The sequence below is a fragment of the Sus scrofa genome, chromosome 14 (genome assembly GCF_000003025.6).
Source record: "Sus scrofa isolate TJ Tabasco breed Duroc chromosome 14, Sscrofa11.1, whole genome shotgun sequence".
Classification (NCBI taxonomy): domain Eukaryota; kingdom Metazoa; phylum Chordata; class Mammalia; order Artiodactyla; family Suidae; genus Sus; species Sus scrofa.
Window position 1 is genome coordinate 66,721,179 of NC_010456.5, and position 27,160 is coordinate 66,748,338.

Sequence of the window (27,160 nt, forward strand, 5' to 3'; positions counted from 1 at the left end):
ATGAATTTGATCAAAACTTCAAATTTCAGTGCAAAAGTTTTTTAAAGCTTCTGAAATCACCCTCCAAAGTAAAGCAACCATACCACAGAAATTATAGTAGTTTAAAAAACCCTAAAACTATAAAAAGCACCTTAAGAACCAATAATTTGTTTTTTCCTCCTTTTTCCTAGCCAACTGAAAGAATCTACAGAGTTCCCTCCTACTTCCTCTCTTTTTCCCTTCCCCCTTTACTTCAAAGAAAGTTAACTGCAGCCAAGCATGATCAGGAAATCTAAAAGGAGGAAGCAGAAACTCATTTGTGTGCAAAAGGAAGGAAAAAACAGAATTAACAATACCATGTTATGCTGCTTCAGCAATGTAATTAATATGTATTCATTATACTGTCTATAAGATGTTGCTTTGCTCTCTTTTCATTCAACTTACTTTCTAAAATATTGAAAACTAATCTTGTTGTACTGATTGACCAACTACATGTCACTTAAAAAAATGACCAAATCAACTAACTTTTAATACATGCCATTTCATATTCAATAGAATGAAGTCATTCAAAGAGATAAGTGTAGGATTCAAACCAGTGACCTAAAAAGTGAAAGGATCTGTATTAATTCTGAGTCATTTGTTTCCTAATCTCTTAGCATATGTTATTCTGATATATTAAAAAATAGGGCTGTACAACTATAAAATTAAACTAAAGGGAGCTTACTACTATAGAATAAAATGCTGAGAACTCAAGGAGAAAGACAGTGAATGGGAATTCCCACTATAAAATGATTTAATCAGATTCACAGTGTAGCATCATTTTATGCAATTTTTAAATTCAAACTTATGTGTCCTCATCACTCTATACACAAAGGTTATTTCCAGAGAAGACTCCTCCTCATCCCACTTAAGAAGTCTACAAAGGATAAATAACACCCAGATTCAGAAGAAAGTGCTTCATGAAATTTAAGAAATGAGAAAAAATACAGAGACCATTTAAAAAACTTGTTCTGGAGTTCCCGTCGTGGCACAGTGGTTAACGAATCCGACTAGGAACCATGAGGTTGTGGGTTCGATCCCTGCCCTTGCTCATTTGGTTGGGGATCCGGCATTGCTGTGAGCTGTGGTGTAGGTCACAGACGTGGCTCGGATTCCGCGTCGCTGTGGCTCTGGCGTAGGCTGGTGGATTCAGCTCCAATTCGACCCCTAGCCTGGGAACCTCCATATGCCGCAGGAGCGGCCCAAGAAATAGCAAAAAGACAAAAATAAAAAAATAAAAAAAATAATAAAAAACTTGTTCCATTTCCCTCAAACTCCTTTTGACTTACTTAAGGTTACCCTAAGGTTAAGATATGTCAAAGCACTATTTACAAAAGTCTATGCCAGGAACAGCTGCCATGTTTAACATGCCAAGGAATTTAATGTACCATTTGGACAACTGGTTAGAGAAGGGCATTCTGGGATAAAGCCACTCTAATTATATGAAGTCTAAAATCATTTCTTTTACCTAGAATATGTGTATATTTGACAAATTCAAATAAATAAATTTGAAAACCTAGACTGAGCCATCTTTGGTCTCTGGAGTAAGTTTTCATTCAAAATATTACAGTAGGTACCTAATTTACATACTGGGGAAAATATTTTTACATTTTTAACCTAAATTTTTTAATACTGAACATAAAAATTAAGATACATAAAAAAACTACTAAATACCATTACTTCAGAAACTTCTAAGAAACTCTAGAATTAAGGTATGCTGGATCCTAAGCCAAGCGTTCTTAGTGTAATTCCTTCTGATTTCCTAGATCTAAAAATTTACATTATTTTGTGAAACACGAATGGTTAAAAATTCAAATAAATCACATCACCTCAGGAAAATATAGCATCCTTCTAGGCATGAGGTCAACTTACCTACACTAACAGGGAAAATATAAAGAGCTAACAAAGACAATCATACAAATGATCAAATCCAATTAAGACTTCAGCTCTTTAGCTCTTGTGCATTTACTTTTCAACAAATAATAAAATTATCAGAATCTAAAACAGTTTAAAAATGTGTGGGAAAAAAACCTTTTAAAATGTTAGTGCATTCTTTCAATCATTATAATTTTAATAAACATGCTATAGAGTTTTAGGCCACCTGGAAGAAGAGTTTATTTTTAAAAGTAATTTCTACATAATGATTTCAGTTCTCAAAATCAAATCCAAGCTCTGTAACTTCAATCAGAGAATTAAAATACTCATTTGGAAGATCCTCTGATTTTTTTACCTAGACTCATCTAGTTTAATTCCCACTAAAAGATGGTCAGAAAGGAAATTATAGTTAGGCCTACAACAAGCTAAATGGCATCACAACTAAAACCAAAACAAAATAAAATTGAGGGGAGAGCTCTATTACTTCCAATATTAAACCGGAATTTAATATTGTAATCTAAGAGCAAAAACTGACAGCACAAAAATGAGGCCATTTAATGAACTATGAAAAGTAATGTGAAAAGACAAAAGCATTATCTATATGATTTCAAAATAGGAAATAACATTTAACTGAGGGAACTATCGTCTCTTTTTGGTAGATTTAATAAAAGAGGCACAAAACTACTAATTTCCTAAGTATTATAACTTCACACACAACAAACCACTGCTCATTAATAACTCAAGCTCTTGTTCTTTCCATGGAAATCATGCCGCTACATTTTATTTTTGAAAAACAGTAGCTATTCTGAAATGAAACAGGAATACTGACTTCCAGCTGCATTAAAAAAAAGTGGAACTAGTTCCCTCAACACAATTATTACAATATCATAAATATTTAAGTAAAAAGGAACCTATAAAATGTATTGATTTAATTCAATCTAAAATCCAAATATACAAAGAAAACAAACTTATGTGCATTTTTACTCCTACCCTGAAAAAACTAACAGAACTTAACTAGAGATTTAAAAAAAAAAATTTGGCTTACTACTTTTGATGAGTTTCTCCATATGATTTAAATCTAAAAACCTACCAGGAAAATGTTTTTCCAATTAAGTGTACTTGTATTTAAGGTGTAACAACTGGAATCTAAAATTCAGAAACCGAACAATTCAATAAATGACAATTAAAGGAGAATTTCCACTTAGAAAACGAATTACTATTATGCTAAACTGATATGTATGTGTATAGTAAACACTAATCTCATTTAATTACATTAATTGACCCAATTCTTAATCTTTAGAGCTGGAGACAAAGATAATTTATACTACTATCTAACCAGTTATTTTCTAACAATGAACTTTATTTAGAATGGCAGGGGCTTTTATTTGCTCACTTGTGCATTCTCACCGACAGGATGGTGCCTGGTTCATAGTAAGGTCTCAGTGTATATTTATTGATCAGATAAATGAATCATTTATCCTATAATTAAAATTTACCAAATGTATTGGATTCCTTATATACCTTGATGGTTAGCTAGAACTGAATATTCAAAAGAGTATCTGAGTATCAGTGAAGTTTAATAAATCATTAATTTTTAAAAGCAACTTAAACTTTCTTACCTGGTAGGGCTGGAAGGCACTATCTTCAGTTAAAAAATCCAGTTGTTTATCTACAAGGAATTCTACCGCGGTGATTGTACTGGGTACACTTTTTTCAACCAGAGGTTTGAAAGTCTGTTAAGATAAAAAAAAATTCTAATGGTTACTTCTCTGGGTTTCATTCTCAAAATGTGAAGGCGTGTATATATATAAATACAATGTATTACAGTCATTATCATAATGGCTTTAGGACACCAATTAATTCTAGTTTTCATATTATAATCTAAAGTGATGCTTTTATCCATACAATATTTCCCATTTATTGAAAAGTAACGATGTAATTTTAAAGGATGGTATGAAAAAATTCTAGGGTATTAATAGGCCTCAATTTATTTTTTTTAAATATACATTTGCATAAAAACTTATGCTAATTAAAACAGAAATTGTTTCTAAATAAGTAAACTGAGTAAGAGAGCACATTACTCCAATTCTTTAAAAAAATTATAAGTATTATTCTTTACAAAAGAGTAGTTATGATTTATCTGTACCGCTTTTTTTCCTAGCTCATTCACATCAAGAAGGATTTTAAATGATCAGGATGCATCTGGTCTTCTAACTCCACCCCATGTACTACTCACCCCCGCCCCTGCACTGGCCCCAAGCACAAATAAAAATCCAGCTGCTTCAGTAAGAGCAGTATGGGGGAAGGGTGCAGGAAAAGGAGGGAAGAGGTATTACACAAAAACCACCTTTCAGTAAAGTTTCACCAGATCTTCACCACTAAAAAATAAAACAAAGTAAAACTGGGGCTGGGGGGGACAGAACATAGAGGGAGGATCCAATACATGGTCATTCGATTATTTTAAAGATGACACAACTTTTACATAAAGGAATTTACTCATATCTTGGGGTGGGGGGCGGGAGTGAGGGAGGCAAGAAAGGAAGAGGAAGGAGGAAGAAGCAAGAGGAAGAGGATATGTATGCATATATGACTACCGCACTCACTTTTGAAGGAGAAACAGCATGAATAAAAACCAGGTGTATTACACCCACAGTGCTATTTTATAACTTAAAAATGTAAACAATATTCTACTAAGTTAAAAACACATAGTGGCTTAACTATAAAAGAATCTAAGTTTGAAAATGAAATAAACAAGCAACTCAGTTTCTAAATTACCTATATCACACAGGGAAATCTTTCTTGCTACAAGCAACTTATGTGACCATTTGGATGCAAACCAAAGCTTTCAGCACAGACAGTAAAAACCCCCAGGAGATCCAAAGCCACTGTATTTCTCGTTCTCTTATTTATGTCTTAAAGAAATCTAACATCTTGCTAATCACAACTAATAAACACTCTTGGGAAAAACTTTTCAAGATCTTTAGTCAGAGTTGCTCCTAAGGAGTTAATTTCTCTAAGAAATTATTTTTAAAGCTTTCACTTCGATTGAGGAGTCACTGAGGAGTGTTTTGAAAAAGATAAAAAACACAGGAGAATAAATAAGCATTTTAAACAGGCCTTATTTCTACACGATCCACACTATGAACTTACATATATCCTTCTATGATACGTGTAACATAAAAAATCTTTCTTACGTCTCCATATATTTTCATTATTTACAATTAGAAAATCTAATCACAATAAGATCCTCCCTCCCGTGTCCTAGTGCTAACTTTTTAAGTACAACATATGTATCAAAAGTATTTTTATTTGAGCAAGAAATTATATTTTCAAAACAGACATTTCCTGATTATTTAGCTATCTCTAGCTACTGTTCCCATGTAAGAATAAATTCCTTGAATTATCATTTCATAAAATGCTATTCCATTTTACCTAACAAGTGACTATAGTCTGTAAGAAATCCAAGAGCATTTATTTCATTTAGACTTTAAAAAGTCTACCAGTATGTGTTAGGTGAAATATGTAACATTTTCATATTATATCTTTGTTTAGTTTTTAGTAAACGAAAGAACACTGGAAACACCTCTCAAGAGAAATTTTAATCCTTGAACTTATCAAATGCTCCACTTCTTTTTATACAGTACCAAGTAAGGTCAACTTGTGAAGGTTAACAAAAAGGTCCACAAAAGGTATTATCTAAGCACTAAAGATACAATTCAATTAAGTAGAATTTGAAAAAAAAAGTAAACCTCTCCAGTCTGAAAGCCTCTTTCTTACGCAAATAATACAGGTGGTTTGCATTTCCTATGAGACCTAGTCATTTTATAATATGAAAAACATTCTTGTGAAGAGAATCTCTCAGAACACTGCTTTTTAAGGTAGGTCAGAGTTCTCAGGGTAAATTTCAACAGGCCAATTTATCATAATTTAAATGACCGAGTTAGGGGAAAAAAAGAGGTTTCGTTTCTAAGCTAAAGTAAAAAGAAATTCTCATTTTAAGATATCTAATTGAAAGTCATTGGTTGAATTTAGCTATCAGAAATGTTAAAAAACTATAAACTACATAATGGTCTATTTCAGATACATGAATACTTATAATCAATCATGTACAAATGGAGGTCAAAACTGTACCATGCTTCTTAAATAGCAAAGAGAGCCACGACTTGTAAATTTTAAAATGTGCAATTATATTTAAAACACAAATATGTCCCCACCGAGTACTGATAAACTTTGAGTACTTGATAAAGAAATGTTTCAATATATATTAAAATAAAAAACCCTAAATATATGTGACTTATTACTTTATGGAAAAAATAAAGATGACAACATTTAAAACTAAAAGTTAAAATACATTCTGATTCTTTAAACTGGCAAATCAATGATGTGACCATTATTAATTTTTGTATCCAAGTCAAATACATTTCAAAGACATTATTAGCTTAAAAATAAAAAAGATATTTAAATAAAAGCAAATGGATTCCACAGCTTTTATGATGAATCTGTAGTAAATATTTCATGGGTCTAGGTGCACTGGAATGTAAAGAAACTAGAACTCATGCATAGCTAAGTAATTCAAGACTAAAGATACACCATTCTATGAGGAACTTCCACAGCCTAAGGGGAAGCTATGAGCTACCATCTGATGAAAGTCACAGCAGAATATGGCCTTAATCACAAAAAGACTATTATTCCAATGCTGAAAAAAAGCCTCTCAAAATCCAGATTAAAATTACTAATTAAAAATTGAATATTCATAGATGGAACAAAACACTTTCTTAATTTTATTAATGGATTGAGTTCTTTCACGGCCCTTTCTGTTAACTGTACTTTATAAATAGTATAAAGCCAAAATAAATACTTAGTTGAGGGCCTGCATTTCTAGTAGGCCTACCACGCTATAGGAAGAATGCTTAGAACAACTGTATCCTGTTTGGGGCTCCATGCTGCACCACATTCCATTCACATGAGGAAGAGGCGAACAGATGAGCCCTCCTCGAAAAAACATTTTTTAAATAAATCAGCTACAGTTCTCAAACAAAACTCAGCTGCTCAAACAAACCATGTTAAAGCTCACCATTTAACATTTAACTGAAAATTCACAGAGTTTATGTCTGCAGTGTGAGTTTCTAACAACCTTCGGTTAACATTTAACAATTCCTTTTCCAAGTTAAAAAAAATCAGGCTCATTAACTACAAAAATCTGATACAAATCTCACTAAAGAAAAATACTAAAGCAGAAAACTAGGATACATTTCAGAAGTCAAGGTTTAGTCTAAAAAGAATAAAAAAAAAAAAAAAACAAAAAAAAACTAGAGTGACTCGAAAGAACAAAGTCCAAATTCCCACCCAAGCAGGTCTATTGAAAAACACGATACTGTTAGAAAACAAGTTGGGGGTGGGGACAAGAATACACCACACACAAAAAGCCTCACAAAACAAATACCCATACTTCCCTTAAAACATTATATTCTAAAATTCTAATCTAAAATATTTCTGCTATAATACTTTAAACAACTGAGTTCTAGTTTTTAATTTAATCGTTACAGTGTTATGAAATTACTACAGACACAATAATCTCTTTCTAAACAAATGAAATAGTTAAAAAGTCTTAAAATAAGAACGCTAAGGCTGGACCTATAAAAGACAGCGACCTTAATTCTAAGGCTGAGAAGCAAAACCAAATGTAAATTAAGACAAAAGAAAAGGGAAGCAGAAAAATACAAACCGTACTTTGTTCTTGAGAATTTTAAAGTATCTTTATATCTCAGATATCCACGACAAGGCTTTAAAGGTCAGGAAGTATAGCTGACATTTCCATTTTGTTCTTGAGCAGTATTTTTTAATCTAACCTAAACACTTCCTTAAGTCTTCAAAAATCACAGGCAAATGGCTCTCAAATCAAGCATTTCTGAGCTCACTTTCGGCGGCGTCATTGTAGAGTAAGAAAAGCCAAGACCACAGAACGTAGCAGAGGCTGTAACCTAACAAGTCTCCGACAAGCAAATGACGATTTTCTGTCTGCTCTGGCTTGGTCCCGGCAGTGATGAGGATTACAACTCGCTCTTTGTCATCAGCGCGGTAGTGTTAACGACTAAGAAATCCTGCAGCTGAAGCACTACTGCATCCTCCGATCTGGGTCAGGATAATTTCTCTCGAGGTCGCTTACATAACCAGTAAGATACTCCAAATAGAGAGAACAGCCATCCATCAGCTAGAGAAAGCCTTTTCCCACTGTACTCCGTCTGTGTGGAAACACACTGCAGTAGCTTCCAACAGTGCAGACACCCAAATGAGACGGACTACTTGGCTTAGGGCACACTGAGAGAAGGGAAGAGGCGGTGCTCTGTAAACTGTAACTAATCCTCCGTCACAGGTGCTGATGGAGTCACTTCCAGCACGAGTCACATTACTGGTGATTACTCATTTGGCTGCGCCATAGAGACTGGCTCATAATTTTAACAACAGACAAAGACAGACTAGTGGCGAGACTGAGAGCTCAAGTTTACTGTCTCCTTCATAAAGCAAATGCAAATACAAAGTTTTTGCTTTCCAGATTTACCAAGGTGAGAAAGTACAGAAAACAAAGTATGTATCTCTTGAGTTCTCAAAAATAAAGTATAATGTTAAACCATCAAAAATACTTTCAGTGTGCTGTCAAGTAAAGAATTTTAGAGTTTAGTCATTTCTCCTTAGAAATATACTTTTTTAAAAGGCAGGGAAAAAAAGTCTAAAGCATTTTTGGAATAAAAATATAAGTAAAATCAAATGATATAATCAGCAATCTGACACTTTACTCAAAGGAAAAACAAACTGGTAATATTTATTTACTGGCAGATTGAAAAATATTCCTGAAGCATTTTCATTCTTTATAAAAACAATCTGGCAGATGTAAACTATTATACAGAGAATGGATAAACAACAAGGTCCTACTGCAGAGCATAGGAAAATATATTCAATATCCTATGATAAACTATAACAAAAAAGAATATTTTAAAAAATATATATATAAAACTGAATCATTGTGCTGTGCAGTAGAAATTAACACATTATAAACTGACTATACTTAAATAAAGAAATTTTAACAGACCTATTTACACAGTTCAGTTATAAAAACCTATAAAAGCCACACATGGCTCCCGAGCACCTGAAATATTAGTCTGAATTGAGATATGGGCTGCACGTATAATATACACACTGAACATGAAAAATGAATGTCAGATACCTGCAAGTGTGAGAAAATATTCACCTATTTTTGTGAATGGTCTTTTATTATAAATTTGTTCCATTGAAGGGATCTCACTTTCAATAAATCTAAAAATTCATACTGATTTTTTAATACCACACACATAACCAATTTATCAAACCATGTTAAGAGAAAAACTTTCAATGACCAGCCTCCTGTTCCTTTATATCTATTCCAGAAATATGTTCCATTTCACAGAAAACAAGACATTTTAAATTTAGGCTATTATGGACTTACACTTATAAAAATCTCAACCAATCCTTTTTTGTTTTAAGGATGGTAATGATTATTCTAAGAATGCTAGTAAAATACAGCTTTAGAACACTGACGGTAGTAAAATATAACTTTAGAATGAGAATTTTTAATAATGAGTCAAGTGACTATTAAATCACATACAGCATACCAAAAATTCATTCATAATTAATAACTTAAGATACAAATATAAAAACACATATGGTATTAAAAGAATTCAAATTAATAAAAGTTACCAAAAAAACACACTAGATAAATGACAGCCTTATTCTGAGCCCCAAACAACAAAGCAATAACAAATGCTTCATTACTTACAAATTATCAAATTTTAAATACATGTTACTGGGAATTCCTGTTGTGGTTCAACAGATTAAGAACCCAACAGTGTCTCTGTGAGGATGTGGGTTCAATCCCTGGCCTCACTCAGTGGGTTAAGGATCCTAGAACAGGAACTTCCATGTGCTTCAGGTGTGGCCGTGAAAAGAAAAAACAAATGTATGTCGCACTGTATTTCTACAAGTTATCGTACATTACAAAATGAGTTAAATATTTACCAAGATTCATCTTACAATCTCACATAAACTCACACTGACTATATGTTATTAACTGAAAAACAGCTGACTTTGTTCCTCAAGTACTATTAGTCCCCTACAGAATCAAAAAGCATAAAGAACTATACTTCGCTAACAAACCAACTGCCACACTATTTACATATTGCTAGTGACATAGGATTCAATAATTTTTACAAAGTCAAAGTAATTAACATCAATACTGAAAAATAACTTACTTATATTTCATACTACAATAAGGCTGAATTAAAAGTTAGATGCTTCTTGGAGTTCCCTTCCTGGCTCAGCGGTTAAGGAACCCAACCAGGATTCATGAGGCTTTGATCCCTGGCCTCACTCAGTGGGTTAAGGATCTGGCGTTGCTGTAAGCTGTGGTGTAGGTTGCAGACTCCTATCGGATCCTGAGTTGAAGTGGCTGTGGCGTAGGCCGGCAACTGTAGCTCTAATTCGACCCCTAGCCTAGGAACTTCCATATGTTCCAAGTGTGGTCCTTAAAAAAATTAGATGCTTCTCTATTACTATAAAGAAATACTATATAGTCACTTCTTCCCCTCCCCACCCAAGGCATGTGGAAGTTCCTAGACCAGAGACTGAACCCACACCACAGCAGCAGCAGCAGCAACCCGAGCCACTGCGGTGACAATGCCGAATCCTTAACCCAATGAGTCACATAGGAAATCCTATAGTTGATTCTTAATGTAAATAAAGGGTACACAGGTACAACAACCTGAAAACCATAATTTTTAAAAAATATTTAAACTAGGCTTGATAATTTTTTTTTCTTGCTTTTAAGGGCCACACCCACAGCATATGAAAGTTCCCAGGCTAGGGGTCGAACCTGAGCGACAGATGCCAGCCTACACCACATCCACAGCAATGCCAGATCCGAGCCACATCTTGAAGCACACACCACAGCTCATTGCAATGCTGGATCCTTAACCCACTAAGCAAGGCCAGAGATCAAACCCACAACTTCATGGTTCTTAGTCGGATTCACTTTCACTGATTTACTTCTGCTCCTCCACGATGGAAACTCTCAATTTTTCTTCCCCCCCCCTTTGTTTTTAATTTTAGGCCATACCTGTAGCTTATAGAAGTTCCCAGGCCAGAGACAGAATATGAGCCACAGCTTCAACCTAAGCCACAAGTGTGACAATGCCAGACCCTTGAATTTTCTGTGTCAGTCCAGGATTGAACCCACACCTCCACAGTGACCCCAGCTGCTACAGTCAGATTCTTAACCCATTGTGCCACAGAAGGAACTCCTTGAAAAATATTTTTATAAATATGTGAATGTGAATTTGGTCTGATATGTTGGCAAATTTCTAACATAAACAAAAATAGTCAAGTAATAATACAGAGAAACCACTTGGTAGCAAGCATAAGTTGCTCAACTTTTCCATCAAGTCTCCTTTAACTCTTTCCTATTCTTACAGCTTATGTGGGATGATATTAGTTATCACCTTTTAGACAACAAAAAGCACCAATTTGAGGACAGTAGCATTTTAGTCCTTTAAATTGGTTGCTCTTATGGTTTATATCTTGCTTAATGAATTACAGAAGAAAGTTGAAGAGTTGCTTTTTTTTTTCTTTCTTTTTTTTCTGGTTGAGGTGGAGAGCTGGGGTAAAAGGTCTTTTCTGGCAGCTAAACTAAGCTAGAGGAAGGGGAAACTACTCCAGTTACTGCACAGAAATACACATCTCTGACTTCCTTCCTTTTTAGATGGTTTCTAGGTTACAAGCTGAATAAATCAACAGAGGTGAGAAAGTAAACAGAGGCTAAAAGGAAGGCAATATTGTATGGCTATCTGAAGAAAATCTGTTCCTTCCAATAATTGTAGAATAGTGAAACATGAAAATAAGAGTTAAAATTACCATTTTAGTTCCATTTATCTAGTGCCATAAAATAAATAAATGCCTCATCTTTATACAGATGCCTAAAGAAACAAGTGGATTTCTCTAAGTATGTAGACTTTACCAAAAAAATTGTAAGTTTCAGTGCCTTAGCATTTTAAGTATTTTTTTTAGACATAAGGATAGGAAGAAAAGAGCAATAATAGTATAGTTAAAAGAGAATTTCAACTTGATATGGCCTTATTTGAAGGCTGACTAGATTCAGAAAAATTTAATATTCCCTATTGTCCTATAAATCTATGAACATACAAACTCAAAAGCGCAACTCCTGCATCTTGGTAACACTCAAATGATTAACCTCTTCACATTAATGAATCTATGCAGCTCTTTCAGGCACTGCAAAGGTTGTGTAGCAATTTTGCACCTTCAAGAGCCCCTGAAATTTCAAGAGGATTTCCAGATGATATGGACCTAATCTTGATTTTTAAACTCTCTTCCCTCCCTTAAGCCCGCAGGACATTCAGTCAAGCAATATGTATAGCATGTCTAGAAATAGTATACTTTTCCCTCTTTTCGTCACTATATTCTTGATAATTGCCCCAGTCATAAGAGAAAAAAGAGTGAAAGAGAATGTGTCCGATTTTTTTTTTTAATTTTTTTTTAAGACTTTATTTATTTTTATTTTTATTTTTTTTTTGCCTTTTTGCTATTTCTTTGGGCCGCTCCCGCGGCATATGGAGGTTCCCAGGCTAGGGGTCTAATCGGAGCTGTAGCCACCGGCCTACGCCAGAGCCACAGCAACGCGGGATCCGAGCCGCGTCTGCAACCTACACCACAGCTCATGGCAACGCCGGATCGTTAACCCACTGAGCAAGGGCAGGGACCGAACCCGCAACCTCATGGTTCCTAGTCGGATTCGTTAACCACTGCGCCACGACGGGAACTCCCCGATTTTTACCTTTGCAAATATCGTGTCATATGTGTTTATGACATGTAGTTGACTAGGAAAAAAAAAAAAATCACTGTTGAGAACATAAAAACCCTATGCAAATAGCCTGTTCTGCAATAAGCATTATGGCTGAATTCAGTGTTCTTTTATTTTTTTCTTTCTAGTCTTTCTGAGTACTAATAAAGCACATACTCTAACACTTAAGTAGTTTTATTGGTTTATCCTATCTTAAGACTTCTCTTTCAGAATCTCCATGATCACAGAGTCCTTATTCCTCCCAATACTATGATGTTTCACTTAGAGTCATTCCTCAGTGTCTTCGAGGGATTGGTTCCAAGGTCCAAGAGCTATCAAAATCCATGAAGGCTCAAGTCCTTTATATAAAATAGCATAATATTTGCATATAACTTATACACATCCTCCTATATACTTTAAATAATCTCTAGATTATTTTTAACACCTAATACAACGTAATACCATGTAAATAGTTGCCTGGTGTAAGGAGGCTCCAAGTTTTGCTTTTGGGAATTTTCTTTCTCTGAAATTTCTTTTTTTTTTTTGTCTTTTTGTTGTTGTTGTTGCTATTTCTTGGGCCGCTTCCACGGCATATGGAGGTTCCCAGGATAGGGGTCCAATCGGAGCTGCAGCCACCGGCCTATGCCAGAGCCACAGCAACGCGGGATCCGAGCCGCGTCTGTGACCTACACCACAGCTCACGGCAACGCCGGATCGTTAACCCACTGAGCAAGGGCAGGGACCGAACCCGCGACCTCATGGTTCCTAGTCGGATTCGTTAACCACTGCGCCACGACGGGAACTCCTCTCTGAAATTTTTAATCCACGGTTGATTGAATCCTCACATGTGAAACTACAAATAGGTAGGGCTGACTGTACTTTTCTTTCTCTACAACAGGTGTGAGCCATTGAGATAATCAATTTCTCTTTCCACAAATAAGTAATTCCAAATGGTATTTTTAAAATTATATTTACATCTTATTCAAACTTGTATTTTATATTGTTACTAGGACAAAGTTGTATTTATATTCAGTCACCACATAAAGCCAAACATGAGTATAATTAAATGTTTAATTTTCTTTCCTAAGTCATTCACACTTCTGTTAAAACCACTAAAAATATTATCACTACAGCTTCAGAAGTAGTTAACTCAAAATTCATTAATATAGTGATCATGCTTGCTGATTTATTTTTGTTCCCTTGCTCATATTATAATATTCTGAATATTACATATTTTTTCCTTTTAAGCTCTATCAATAATATGTAATGTTTCTATAAATTATTCTATAACTTTAACATAACTTTGATAAAAATAAGATTTGGAAATGTTAAACAAACTAAACTAATGGAAAAGCAAAAATAATCAGAAAAGTCTAGAAAGAAAGAAAAGAAAAATCAATGATAGGGAACCAGCGCTAACAGATATTTCAGTACTCTAATTAATACAATAGTATGAAACTGGAGCATAAATAAATAGTAATCAATACACAGTTTAAAAAGTCCCAAAAATAGCATCATGTAATAAGTATAGGAATATAGTGTAAAGATGGATTTGCAAATCAGAGGGGGTAAAATGCGAATGAACAAATTTAATAAAAGAAAACAAGTTGTTAAAAAAATAGAAACATAACTTTAGAGGTTAATGATCTCATTTTTACATGAGAAATGGACATTCAGAGAGATTATGTGACATTTTTTGTCAAAATACTTGTTTGTAGAAGCCCTGGGATAGAAACTGGATTTCCTAATTCATAGCTGAATGAATGATTTTTACATTGTAAGAGAGGGTAAAAGAATTATATTGTTTTCATGCTTGTTGATATGAATGAGGTGGCAAAGAGCAAAGTGTTATGCCATCTGCTGAATAAAACTTTAAACTTTGAACTTAAAATGAAGGAAAATGAAACCAGTCTAGAGGAAAGTACAAAATCATACACTACCAAGGAAAAGAGGTTGAACATATAAATGTCTATTTTTAAATATGCTTTACTTACATGTCACCTATCAGAAGAAATAAGCAGGATTACGAAAAAAATTCAACATAAAATAGTTTTTTTTTAAGAGCCAAAGGTGCAGCATATGGAAGTTCCCAGGATAGGGGTTGAATCAGAGCTACAGCTGCCAGCCTCCATCTCAGCAATAGCAAGGCTGGATATGAGCAGCGGCTATGACCCACATCACAGCTTGCTGCAACACCAGATCTTTAACCCACTGAGTGGAGCCAAGGATTGAACCCGAATCCTTGTGGATACTAGCTGGGCCTGTTTCTGCTGAGCCACAACAGGAACTCCACAAATATATATATTTGTTACCAAGAATTAAGGTACATACAATTTGTAAGTTGCTCATTTTACTTAGTATTCTTTTCATGTTATTACACTGACATTATTTAAAACAGCTACCTAATAAATACTTAAGCAAACAAGCATGGAATTTTATTACACATTTTCTCTGTATTGGAAGTTTAGACTATCTTCACTTTTCTACTATCAAAAAACAATATGAAAATCTTGGAGTTCCTGTCGTGGCTCAATGGAAACAATTTGACTAGTATCCATGAGGATTCAGGTTCGATCCCTGGCCTCACTCAGTGGGTTGAGGACCCAGCATTGCTGTGAGCTGTGGTACAGGCTGGCATGGCTATGGCTGTGGCAGAGTTTGGTGGCTACAGCTCTGATTCGACCCCTAGCCTGGGAATCTCCATGTGTCGCGTGTGTGGCCATAAAAGGCAAAAAAAAAAAAAAAAAAAAAAAAAGGAAAATCTTTATGCTTTAATTAAACAACCAAAATTCCAAGTTTAGATGGGTCCAAATAAATGACATATTAGAATATTAAACTGATGTAAACTCAGAACTATTACTGACAATCTTTGGAAAAAACCATGACATTATCAACATATTAGAGACAAATATCTATATTAATATTTATAAGGGAGGAAAGGGGCAATTTAGATAAAAACTACATGCTAGTAAATTTGAACGACAGAAAAACTCCAAGATGGATAATGAGAATCATGAAAACACAAAGAAAACCCCCACACAGTGATTACTAAGAGCCAAATTCTTTGAGAGTAATTTGTCTTTTAATAAAAACAAATATTACTTTTATTAAAAAAACCTGCAATAGGTTAAGTCAATGAAATATAGGCTAGATGACAGTTCTTAGTGTATGTGTATCTAGTTAAAGAGTACTGAATAATAGTACTGTTTTCTCCTTTCTTTTCCTTTTTCGGGCTGCATATGTAGCATATGGAAGTTCCCAGGCTAGGGGTTGAATTGGAACTGCAGCTGCCAGCCACAGCCACAGCCATATGGGATCCAAGCCGAGTCTGTGACCTACACCACAGCTCACGGCAATGCCGGATCGTTAACTCACTGAGCAAGGCCAGGGATCAACCCGCATCCTCAGGGATACTAGTCGATTCTTTTCTGCTGAGCCATGATGGGAACTCCAATAGTACTGTTTTTAACCTATAACATGCTATCCCTTCATCTTTGGTCTTATACACTGTTACCTGAAGGCTGTATTTATTTGCAAATTAACAAATAACTGGAGTTCCCTTCATGGCTCAGTGGTTAATGAATCCGACTAGGAACCATGAGGTTGTGGGTTCGATCCCTGGCCTGGCTCAGTGGGTTAAGGATCCGGCATTACCGTGAGCTGTGGTGTAGGTTGCAGGCGCAGCTCGGATCTTGTGTTGCTGTGGCTCTGGCGTAGGCTGGTGGCTACAGCTCTGATGCAACCCCTAGCCTGGGAACCTCCACATGCTGCAGAAGCAGCCCAAGAAATGGCAAAAAGACAAAAACAAAAACAAAAACGAGTAACTGAATAATTCAAAAACACATCTTACAAAAAATGCAACTAAGCCCTAGAATTTAAAATGATAAAGAAAAACTGGAAAAAGCATTATCCTTAAGTTTAATAATGAAAAGGTTAGGTTGTATTTTTAGGTTAAAAAATCAACTACATAGGCAGAATGTAAGGGAGATCTAGCTTCCTAGAAATTCATGTGAAAGAATTCTGGAGGATTTCAAGACACTACCCAATAGAAGTTATGTATTTTTTAAAAAGAGGGCACAGAGTGGTTGTAAATCAGATTTTGACACAAAGTACCCAGATGAAAGGAAGTATTACTTTAGATTTTTGCATTGGTCATACCATCTTTGAATATTTTATTTAATTGGGACATCATAACAGAAGAGGAACAATTACATACTAAGATGTGTCAACAATCAAAAATCATAGCTTATTAGGATCATTTGAAGGAATGGATAATGTCTTGCCTGGAGAAAAGGAGAACAAACAATAATTAATTATGTATAATTATTTAAAGGGTTGCGTTATCTGAAAAGGAAGATGCTTGTAAGTAAAATTTCCAGGAAGACCAATTCTACTCCAGCATAAAAAACGTACAAAAAAAATTTTTTTTTATTTGGTATTTTTAGGGCCACACCTGTGGCATATGGAGGTCCCCAGGCTAAGGGTCAAATAAGAGCTATAGCTGCTGGCCTACACCACAGCCACAGCAATGCCAGATCCAATCCGCATCTGTGACCTACATCACAGCTCATGTCAACATCAGATCCTTAACCCACTGAGCGAGGCCAGGGATTAAATCCACATCCTCATGGATCCTAACCAGGCTCGTTAACCACTGAGCCATGACAGGAACTCCTTTAGAGCCACACTGTGGCATATGGAGGTTCCCAGGCTATGGGGTCAAATTGGAGCTGCAGCTGCCAGCCACAGCCACAGCAATTTGGGATCCTCAACTCACCAAGTTGAGGCTAGGGACTGAACCCACATCCTCATGGACACTAGTTGGGTTAGTTACTGCTGAGCCACAACAGGAACTCCCAAATGTTTATTTTATTCTGTTTTTTTCTTTTTCTTTTTTGTCTTTTGGCCTTTTCTAGGGTCACTTCCCGAGGCATATGGAGGTTCCCAGGCTAGGGGTCTAACTGTAGCCACCAGCCTACACCAGAGCCATAGCAACACTGGATCTGAGCCACGTCTGAGACCTACACCACAGCTCACGGCAACACCGGAACCTCAACCCACTGAGTGAAGCCAGGGATCGAACCTGCCACCTCATGGTTCCTAGTCAGACTTGTTAACCACTGCGCCATGATGGGGACTCCAGAACTCCCAAATGTTTTAATAATTAAACATTATCAGACCAAAGCAGACTTACTCATGAAGTAGTGGGCTTTAAATAACTAGAAGCAATCAAGAATAATCTATATGAAAACTACTTTGATAAGACTGTTACTGAAAGATGCCATTTCTAGCTTTCGCAAGGGGTTGTTTGTAAAATATTAAAGATTCTTTCTAAGATGGTAATACTGTATTCTTTTAGCAACATAATATTTAAGAGCAAAGATAAGCAAAATTAAACTTTTCATAAACACTGCTACTACTTTTGTACATATGAAACATAAAAGAGTACTGCTGAATGTTCATGTATTATTCACATAAAGTGGAAGAAATAAAAGTAAAAATTTCAGAATTTTAGAATAAATTAAAAAAGGGTTGTTCTGCTTGGCAGAAATAAAACTACATGGGAATCTTTTGTGGCACAGAATTTCTGTAATCCACAAATCCTTTTATCTCTTATGATGAAGAAGTAAATGTAATTTTGTAAGAAAAAAAAAATACTGCAAAATTAAATCAACCCAACAACAAATGCAAAGCATGTGTTAAAATGCTAATAATAATCACAAAATCACAGCGGAAATTCAAAGTTAAGACTAAATAAAATATTAAAAAAAGATGTATTTTCCAATTTATCTTAATCATTTCACTGCTTGTACTTCTGGAAACTTGAATAGGACATCTATTTCTTTATTGGTTTTGTTCATTTTTCTCTGGCAAACATCTGCTACTTGTGCAGCACAAGTCAACAAGCCTCTACCATTATTTCCTCATTATCTCCTAATTGTCAAAAACTCTGATGATGTCAGCAACAGTCTGGAAGCTAAATTTTTCAACAAGGGAGATTCACTATTTCCATTAAGTAGAATATAGTAGCTATTTTGGTTACTTTAAAAATACATTTTAGATGATAATGACAACATACGCTAAGTAGCATTTAGATTCAAAGTATCATATGATAATACCAAATTTAATCAAAAGTTTCAATCATATTTTTATGCCAACATTTTGACAGCCTGAAATATCTGAGTACTAACTACAATGCCAAGTAAAAAAGATTGCAATGGAAAAGGGAATTTTTATATAAAGACTTTAGCAATGAAGTGTTTTCTTTGAATTACTAACAAATCACAATTCATTTAAAATGAACTTTCCTTCCCTTCTAATATAAGACAAGTTATACTGAAAAAAAAAATTAAAAAATCATAACAGAGAATATAAATATCTATAACCTAATTTCAGGTCAATAATCACTAATATAACTGCTATACTTCCTTTAAACAAAGTCCCTCCCCTCTAACCTCTAAAGCTGTTTTCTTAATTTAGGTCAGTTCTTGTTTCACTGAGGATATCTCCCTCTAAAGAGATGAGGCAACAAAAGTCCCAAGGCTAAGTGAGAAGGGAAAAAGCTAAGGCCCATTAGTGATGCCCAGAAGCCTTGCTTAAGATTATCTCTGTAGAGAGAGAAAAGTTTCACAATTAGATGCTTCATGGATAATAAAGATTCCTTACAAGACCTTAGTTTCCTTCAAAGTTTCAGACAGTCTGCAAGCAGTTTGGGCAAATAAACTTCTTTGGGACTCCTGTGGATTTAGTAGTGTTTTATAGCTTTTGAAACAGTTGTTTTTTTTAAGGATCTAAAAGCTTCCCTGCATTAAACACTTGACCACTGTTTTTAGGAGTTTTTAAAGAAGAACAAGTTTTCCTAATTTCAGGAATCCTTAGAATCATCTTTCTTGCTTCTAGACACATTTAGGTCAAACTATATTTTATTCTTTAACTCTGAGCTGTATTTGACTCGGGCTTAGATAACATGAACATACTTAAAAAGTAACATTATTTAATTAAAAAAATTTAAATGGTCATGGGACCATGAATTTTTCTACTCTGATAGGAAGAAATGCTACATAAAGAAACAATTGCTAAAATGCAACAAACTAGTAAATATAACACAAAAGAAGCAGACTCATGTATAAGGAGAACAAAACTATAGGTTACAAGTGGGGAGAAGGAAGGAGGAAGGGACAGAATAGGGGCTAGGGACTAAGAGGTACAAACAATTATTTATAAAATGAGCTATAAAGATATATTGTACAATGTAGTGAATAGAGTAGATATTTTATAACACCTATAAATGGAAGATAATCTTTAAAACTGAGTCACTGTATTGAACACCTGTAATCTATAATATTGTATATCAACTATACTTAAGCAAAAAAAAATTTTTTTAAAGAAATAATTGCTTATGAAACAGGTTTATCAATGGGTCAACTTACAAATCCCTGCGTACTTTCCACTGCCACTTGCTCTGCCAAAGAGGAGGAAGTTTTCTTTACCATTCTCCTACAGTAGTGAACTAGACTGAGCTTTGCTATGCTTCATTATGTATATTATTATATTAACTGGTGAAGAATCCTGAAATGTATACTTTATTTCCAGAGCTTGATGCTCAAGGCATAAGACAAGTCCTAAAACAGTGGCTGGTTTTCAAAGGGTATCCCCTGTCCAATGGCATCAACAACATCAAGGAACTAGTTTAAAATGCAAATTCTGAGGCTCCACTCCTACTAGAATCAGAATTTCTGGGGGTGGGGCCTAGCAATGTGGGGTTTTAACTAGTTCTTGGGTAATTCTGAAGCACTCTAAAGTTTGAGAATCAGTGGCTTACAGCAATATCCTCAGAACCTGTTTGGGGTGAGTATACTCTCAAGAGTCTAATAAAAGGCAGAGCTCCCCAGAAACATAACAAAATTTTGCACCACAATTTCAGGGTTTCCAAGATCTGGAGAATCTTCTAAGAACATACATTTCTAAGCTTTAATCCTGATTATCTACTGCATCAAAAACTCTGAGGATGGGCACTTTATTGTAAATTTTTAAAACTTCTTTAAAATCTTTTCCCCACTGCCTCAAGATCTCCACAAACAGGCTGCAAGCATGCTGCACAGGTTACCAGGTGCATCAGGTTGATAAGGCTGACCTTATCTGTAATAAGCTCCCTTTCTTGCCCTTCCCTGACCATGACCTATTAACATTAAAATGCACCAATGAAATTTTCTTGGCTCCTTTTCATGTGTAATCCAATCTGATTCCCCAAGAAAGGCACTAGCCCTACAGATCCTTGTGCTCCCTCTTGGTTCCCCATCTGCTTGGTTGAGCCTACTCCCTTGCTACATACAGTGACTTTATTTCTCCAGGACCTGTGAGTATAATAAACTTTGTTTGCACGTCCCTCTTCTATGTCTCCTCTTTTATTTATTTGGCCACACCTGAAGCATAAAGAAATTCCTAGGCCAGGATCTAATCTGAGCCTCGGCTGTGGCCTATACACAGCCGTGGTAATGCTGGATCCTTAACCCTCTGCACCACAGTAGAAACTCCTATGTCTCCTCCTGTGGCTGTTATCTCACTGACCATCAAATAAAAGAACAAAGAATGAGCCTAGGAATCCTTAGTTTTAACATTCTATTGGAATTAAATATAATGTTCAGTCAGCTTTGGGAACCATTGCTTCAGGGATCCATGAATCTTGGTTGAGAACACCTGGCCTAGACTGATCATATCTCAGGACAGAGTGCCCAATTCAGGTCTTAGGCATTCTTTTGACAGATCTGTCTCCATGTCACTTTGTTAACTCAACCTCCTACTCTCTCAGGAAGCAAAGGATCTTTAAATAGCTTACCAATAGCTTACAGTGGAAAGCTACTCACTCTCAATGTGAAGGTATGAGAATCATGTAGAGATCAATTTCACACACTAGGTTTTCAAATTCAAATAACCTAGGGCTACTGGAGGATAAGTTTTTTCATATTATGCACAGAGATACCTATTTAAGATGCCTTGGATTCCTAAAAATAACAGGCAGTTAAAGCAGCCTCAGAAAATGGCAATGCTGCCTTTCTAGATTAAATGAAAAGAGAGAAAGGAGCCTAAATAGCAAACAATGTAACCACAAAGGTAGTTTCCTCTTGATGCTAAAAAAGATGAGGATTATCAACACTGTTGTTCCCTACTTTCCACTCAGTAGGAGGAGCACAGAGGAACTGAGTTTCTCAAGAGAAGATATGTGGTTAATCATTCAACAAAAAATACTTTCAAGCTGACTAAAATTGCCCATGAAGCAGTAAAATAATTTCCCAGGTCACAGTAACTATGAGCCAAGAATAAATTGGCCTAAGATTGTGACCCACGGAAGTGAAGGCCCCAAATTACATCACAGACTTCTATCACAGATTATCATAGACTTCTATGAATTGTTGCAACTGGTAGGGGTCGGGATGGATGGGGTGAGGGAATATGGGGGACACAAAGGTTGAGTGACGTATCCTGCCAACTTAAAAGTATATATGAAGTTATAATTTAAGGTGCTCAATTAAAAAGTGTATTAAAGTTACTCATTTTGAAATATAAAGCATAAAACATTTACTAATAGTGAATCAAGATCAAATCACATGCTTTAGTAATGATAAGTTCATGACCACTAATTATTCATTTAGTTAGCAAACGTTTATGCAGAACCTGTAATGTGCTTACTATCTACTATGCATATTATAAACATAAAGAATTATCATTGTTTTGTTTCCCCTGGCATCTTATCTAGATAATAAAGCTACTAACTTCCCTTATATATAATGAAATTTAAAAAGAGTAAATGTTAAATCCCCAGTTTAGGTTCCAAAAAGCTACTGCTTAAGTATGGTGCAACACACACTCCCACTCCATCCCTCAGAGGCATACATTAGTATAGAATGTGGTAAAACCTGCTTGGCAGCTTTTGATGCAAAAAAAAAAAGGATTAGATGTTTTATTCATTCTACAAATATTCGCTGCAATATCTACAATATGTTCAACATTGTCCCAACGATTTTGGATGATGCAAAGATGAAGCTAAACAGAAACTCTGTATGAGGCAAGTATATATATATATATATATACATACTGTGATATGAATGCTAAAAGTGCTGTTACAGAGCATTTCAAATATTGAATGACAGTCCCAAAGATTGAGATATTTCAAATGAAAATTAAAGGACCCTATTCAGAATGACAAAAACATTAAAATAGAAACAAAATAGGTGACATGGCTAACAAAGATCTAAGATCAGGTCACATTAGGACTGCTTAAAGCTACTGGGACTGTTCAGCCTAAGGTCTTTATTATACTTTAATAGGGAAAGCTTGACCTATCTTTTTCTAAAGCAGAGGATCTCAACCTGAGTGGAAAAAAAAAAAAAAAAAAGCCTTCAAGGAGTCCAGAAAGTCCTTAAGATTATTTGTCCAAAAATTTATGAATATGAGCACTTTCCTCCCCCCACCGGAAAAAGGGTTATTGATAGCTTCTATCAGATCTTCAAAGGAGTCCTTGTCCCAAAAGATTTAGGGAACAGTGCCTAGAAGATCAACTAGGTTACTGTATGGAAGTTATGTATAACTAGATTTTGGTTCCATGTTAGGGAAAGCTTTCTAACAATATAACCTATGCAGCAATGGGATGAGTGATTTCATGAAGTAGTAATACCTCAGAAAAAGGCACTCATTCATACAGAGGATATACATTTATACAGAATACTATATATGAGAAGGTGCACAACACTGAAATCTGTCAGAAATTTGATTTAGAAAGATTATTTGTTTTGAATTTCATTTTTATTTTTTGGCTACTCTTGCGGCATATGGAAGTTTCTAGGCCAGGGATGGAATCTGAGCCACAGCTCAAGCAATGCTAAATTCTGAACCCACTGTGCCAGGAGGGGATCGAACCTGCGCTGATGGAGAGAAAACACTAGATCGTTAACCTGCTGCGCCAAAGCAGGAACTCGTCTTGAAATTTTAAATCGTATTTAAGAACAGCAAGAATTTTCAATGTTTGTCACTGTTACATCAATGTTTGTCACTGTTACATAAGAATTTTATCTATGGGTAGGACCTATACGGCAAAATAAATAGCTAAAAATGTGTGCTGCTTGTAGTTCTGGATTAACACCTAATTCTGTTCTAGGTAACAAGAAAATAAATGGGATGGATAAACTCCTAACGTATGATTAGCAAAGAGTACAAGCATTCTGCGCAGTACATTAAACATAAAGAGATAAAAAGTTAATACAAAGAAAAATGGAAATACCAAGTGATCTAATCTATCCATTAACCTCAGATGTCACCTACATATTGATAGCTATGTCACCCCTAAAAATGAGCATTCATTAGTGACACTCATTATAGCCTTATGTGTTTTCTGACAAAAATGTAATAGATGAAAAGAAGACCTGCACAGCTAGTCTTTGGGAAATCATAATTGCTGCCAAGCTTATATACTCCTGAAAAAGTAGCCATGTGTTCATTCTACCCGGCTCATTCCCTCCACTGAGTTCCCTGGCTCCCTTGCAAAACTGGTCCTTATGTTATTAGTGGGGAAGGCTGTGTGGCACAGATAGACAAAAGAGCTTTGTAAGACTCAGAAGTGTCATGGTCCTTTCATCCTAATTGCACCATATATATGCTCATTGTCTTAGTCAATCTACTCTCCATTTTTAAATTGATTTTCTTTCTTTCTTTCTTTCTTTTTCTTTTTTTTTTTTTGTCTTTCTAGGGCCACACCTGCAGCATATGGAGGTTCCCAGGATAGGGGTCTAATCAGAGCTGTAGCCGCCGATCTATACCACAGCCACAGCAACAAGGGATCTGAGCCTCGTCTGCCACCTACACCACAGCTCACGGCAATGCCAGATCCTTAACCAACTGAGCAAGGTCAGGGATGGAACCTGCATCCTCATGGATGTTAGTCATATTTGTTTCCGTTGAGCCACGATGGGAACTCCAGATATTATTTCTTACAGTAATCGTAGAATCACAGGAAAACTGAAAAATTCAGAGTTCCCATATAGCCCCTACTCGCACACATGCAGAGCCTCCCCTATTATGAGCATTCTGAAACAGTGATACATTTGTTATAATCAATGAAGGTCCAAGGTTTACATTAGGGTTCAATCCTGGTGTACATTTTATGGGTCTGGACAAATGCATGACACGTAACCAGCAATATAGTATCACACAGAAAAGTTTCATGGCCCTAAAAATTCTTTGTGCTCTGCATATTGATCCCTCCTCCCTCATGTTTTTACTGTCTCTATTTTTATCTATTCCAGAATGTCATTTAGTTGGAATTCTCCAGTGTGTGGCCTTTTTAGATTGTATTCTTTCACTTTGTAATATGCATTTAAAATTCCTCCATGTCTTTCTATGGCTTCATAGCTCATTTCTCTCCAGTGATGAATAATATTCCATTGTCTGGCTCTGCCCATTTATTTACCCATTTACCCACTGAAGGACATCTTGGTTGTTTCCAAAGCTTCTATAAACATTCATGCGCAGGTTTCTATATGACCATGTCTTCACCTCATTTGTAAAACACCAGGGAGCATGATTACTGGATTGCATTATAAGAGCATATTCAGTTATAAGAAACTGCCAAATTATATTCCAAAATGGCTGTATCACTGTGTATTTCCCATCAGCAATGAAGGAGAGTTTCTATTGCCCCACATCCTTGTCAGCATTTTGTGTCATTAAGTATTTTGGATTTTATCCTTTCTAATAGGTGTGTAGTAGTATTTCCTTGATTAAATTTGCAGTTCTCTAATAGCATCTGATATAGAACATTTTTTCACATGCATATTTGCCATCTTTAAATCTTCTTTGGTAAGCTGTCTTTTGCCTGTTTTTAAAACTAGTTGTATGAATTGTTATTGTTGAGTTTTGGGAGTTCTCTGCATATTTTGGACAAGAGTTGAAAACTGTGTCCCCCTAAAACTGAGTTCCCTGGTTGAGTTTATGATTAACATCTTTTTCTATCCAAAACTTTATTGGCTTTCTTGCTCCATACCTGTTCCCCTCAGGACTGAGGAGTACTTAAGAAAAGCAGAGACTGCAATTGAGCAAGACCCTGTGGGGCCCTCCTGTGTACAAAAGCCTTTCTGTGTTTCCTTTCTTGTCTGTAGAAAAGTACTTTAGTCTCCTAGGTCTTCCTGAGTTCCAAAGAATAGATTAAAGCAGTTGCTAATTAGGAAAGTGAAGGAATGCAGAAATAAAGGAAAGCAGTCAAGAAATAATAGTTCAGAAATATAAGAGTCTTTGTTCCCCTCAAATGATACACACACACACACACACACACACACACACATCCATCCATCCATCCATCCATTCATTCAATGCAAATCTTTGAGTTCTTCTGCAGGAACTAAGATCCCTGCCCAGGAGGAAGATGGTGACTACATGTTGACAGCAAGCATGTAGACCCCAGACTGGTTGCAACAAGAAGGCTGAAGATTAAGATTCCTGAAATACCAGCCTGTTACCTCAACACCAATCAACCACAAGAAAGTAATGCATCCTGGAGCCCTCATCCCCAATGATGCCTTTAAATACTCCTTGTTGAAAGATATTGGAGAGTTCCAGTCCTTTGAGCATTCGCAGCTGCGCTCCTTGTTTGGCCCTGCAATAAACCTTTCTCTGCTTCAAACTCTGACGTTTTGGTTTGTCTGGCATCACTGTGCACCTGGCACACAAACTGAGATTCAACAACGCAGTCTTTAATTAGATATGTCTTTTGTAAATACTTTTCTCTTAGTCTATGGACTGTCTACTCATTCTCTTAACCTCCTTATTCGTGCTACACATATTTAAACTGATTTAATAACTTTGTATTTCCAGTATTTTAATATAATCTGTGGGTCTTTCTGATGCACATTCTGGAAGACTTTAGTCTTTCAATTAGCACATACGGAAGGTACTATTGTATTAGGTTAATTTCTTATACCAGCACTAGTAAACTTCAGCTCAGCTATCAAAAATTCACAACTAGGAGTTCCCGTCGTGGCGCAGTGGTTAACGAATCTGACTAGGAACCATGAGGTTGCAGGTTCGATCCCTGCCCTTGCTCAGTGGGTTGGGGATCCGGCGTTGCCGTGAGCTCTGGTGTAGGTCGCAGACGTGGCTCGGATCCTGCGTTGCTGTGGCCCTGGCGTAGGCTGGCAGCTACAGCTCCGATTCGACCCCTAGCCTGAGAACCTCCATATGCCTCGGGAGCAGCCCAAAGAAATGGCAAAAAGACCAAAAAAAAAAAAAAAAAATTCACAACTAGTGAAGTTTAAATCATTCTTTCTGCTGATAGTCATGTAAAAAGGTTTTCCTATGGTTTATCATATAAGAATAAGAGAAAACAAAAAGTGTTCTCTT

The 27,160-nt window shown here is 35.7% G+C and overlaps 1 protein-coding gene across 33 annotated transcripts in view; it reads right to left on the reverse strand.

Moving 5' to 3' along the window:
- The window catches only part of JMJD1C (jumonji domain containing 1C), a 326,067-nt gene that overhangs the window by 80,334 nt on the left and 218,573 nt on the right, over positions 1-27,160 (reverse strand). For 19 of the 33 annotated variants that reach the window (XM_021073644.1, XM_021073659.1, XM_021073657.1 and 16 more), the window contains one exon: positions 3,513-3,626. Coding sequence is in view for 5 of the 33 variants with exons in the window: in XM_021073643.1 (XP_020929302.1) it covers positions 3,513-3,626 (114 nt within the window). In the remaining 28 variants the exon portion in view is untranslated. Of the gene's footprint in view, positions 1-3,512; positions 3,627-7,618; positions 8,505-27,160 lie in introns of those variants that run through there. The other 14 variants (XM_021073658.1, XM_021073652.1, XM_005671030.3 and 11 more) reach the window with 6 other exon arrangements.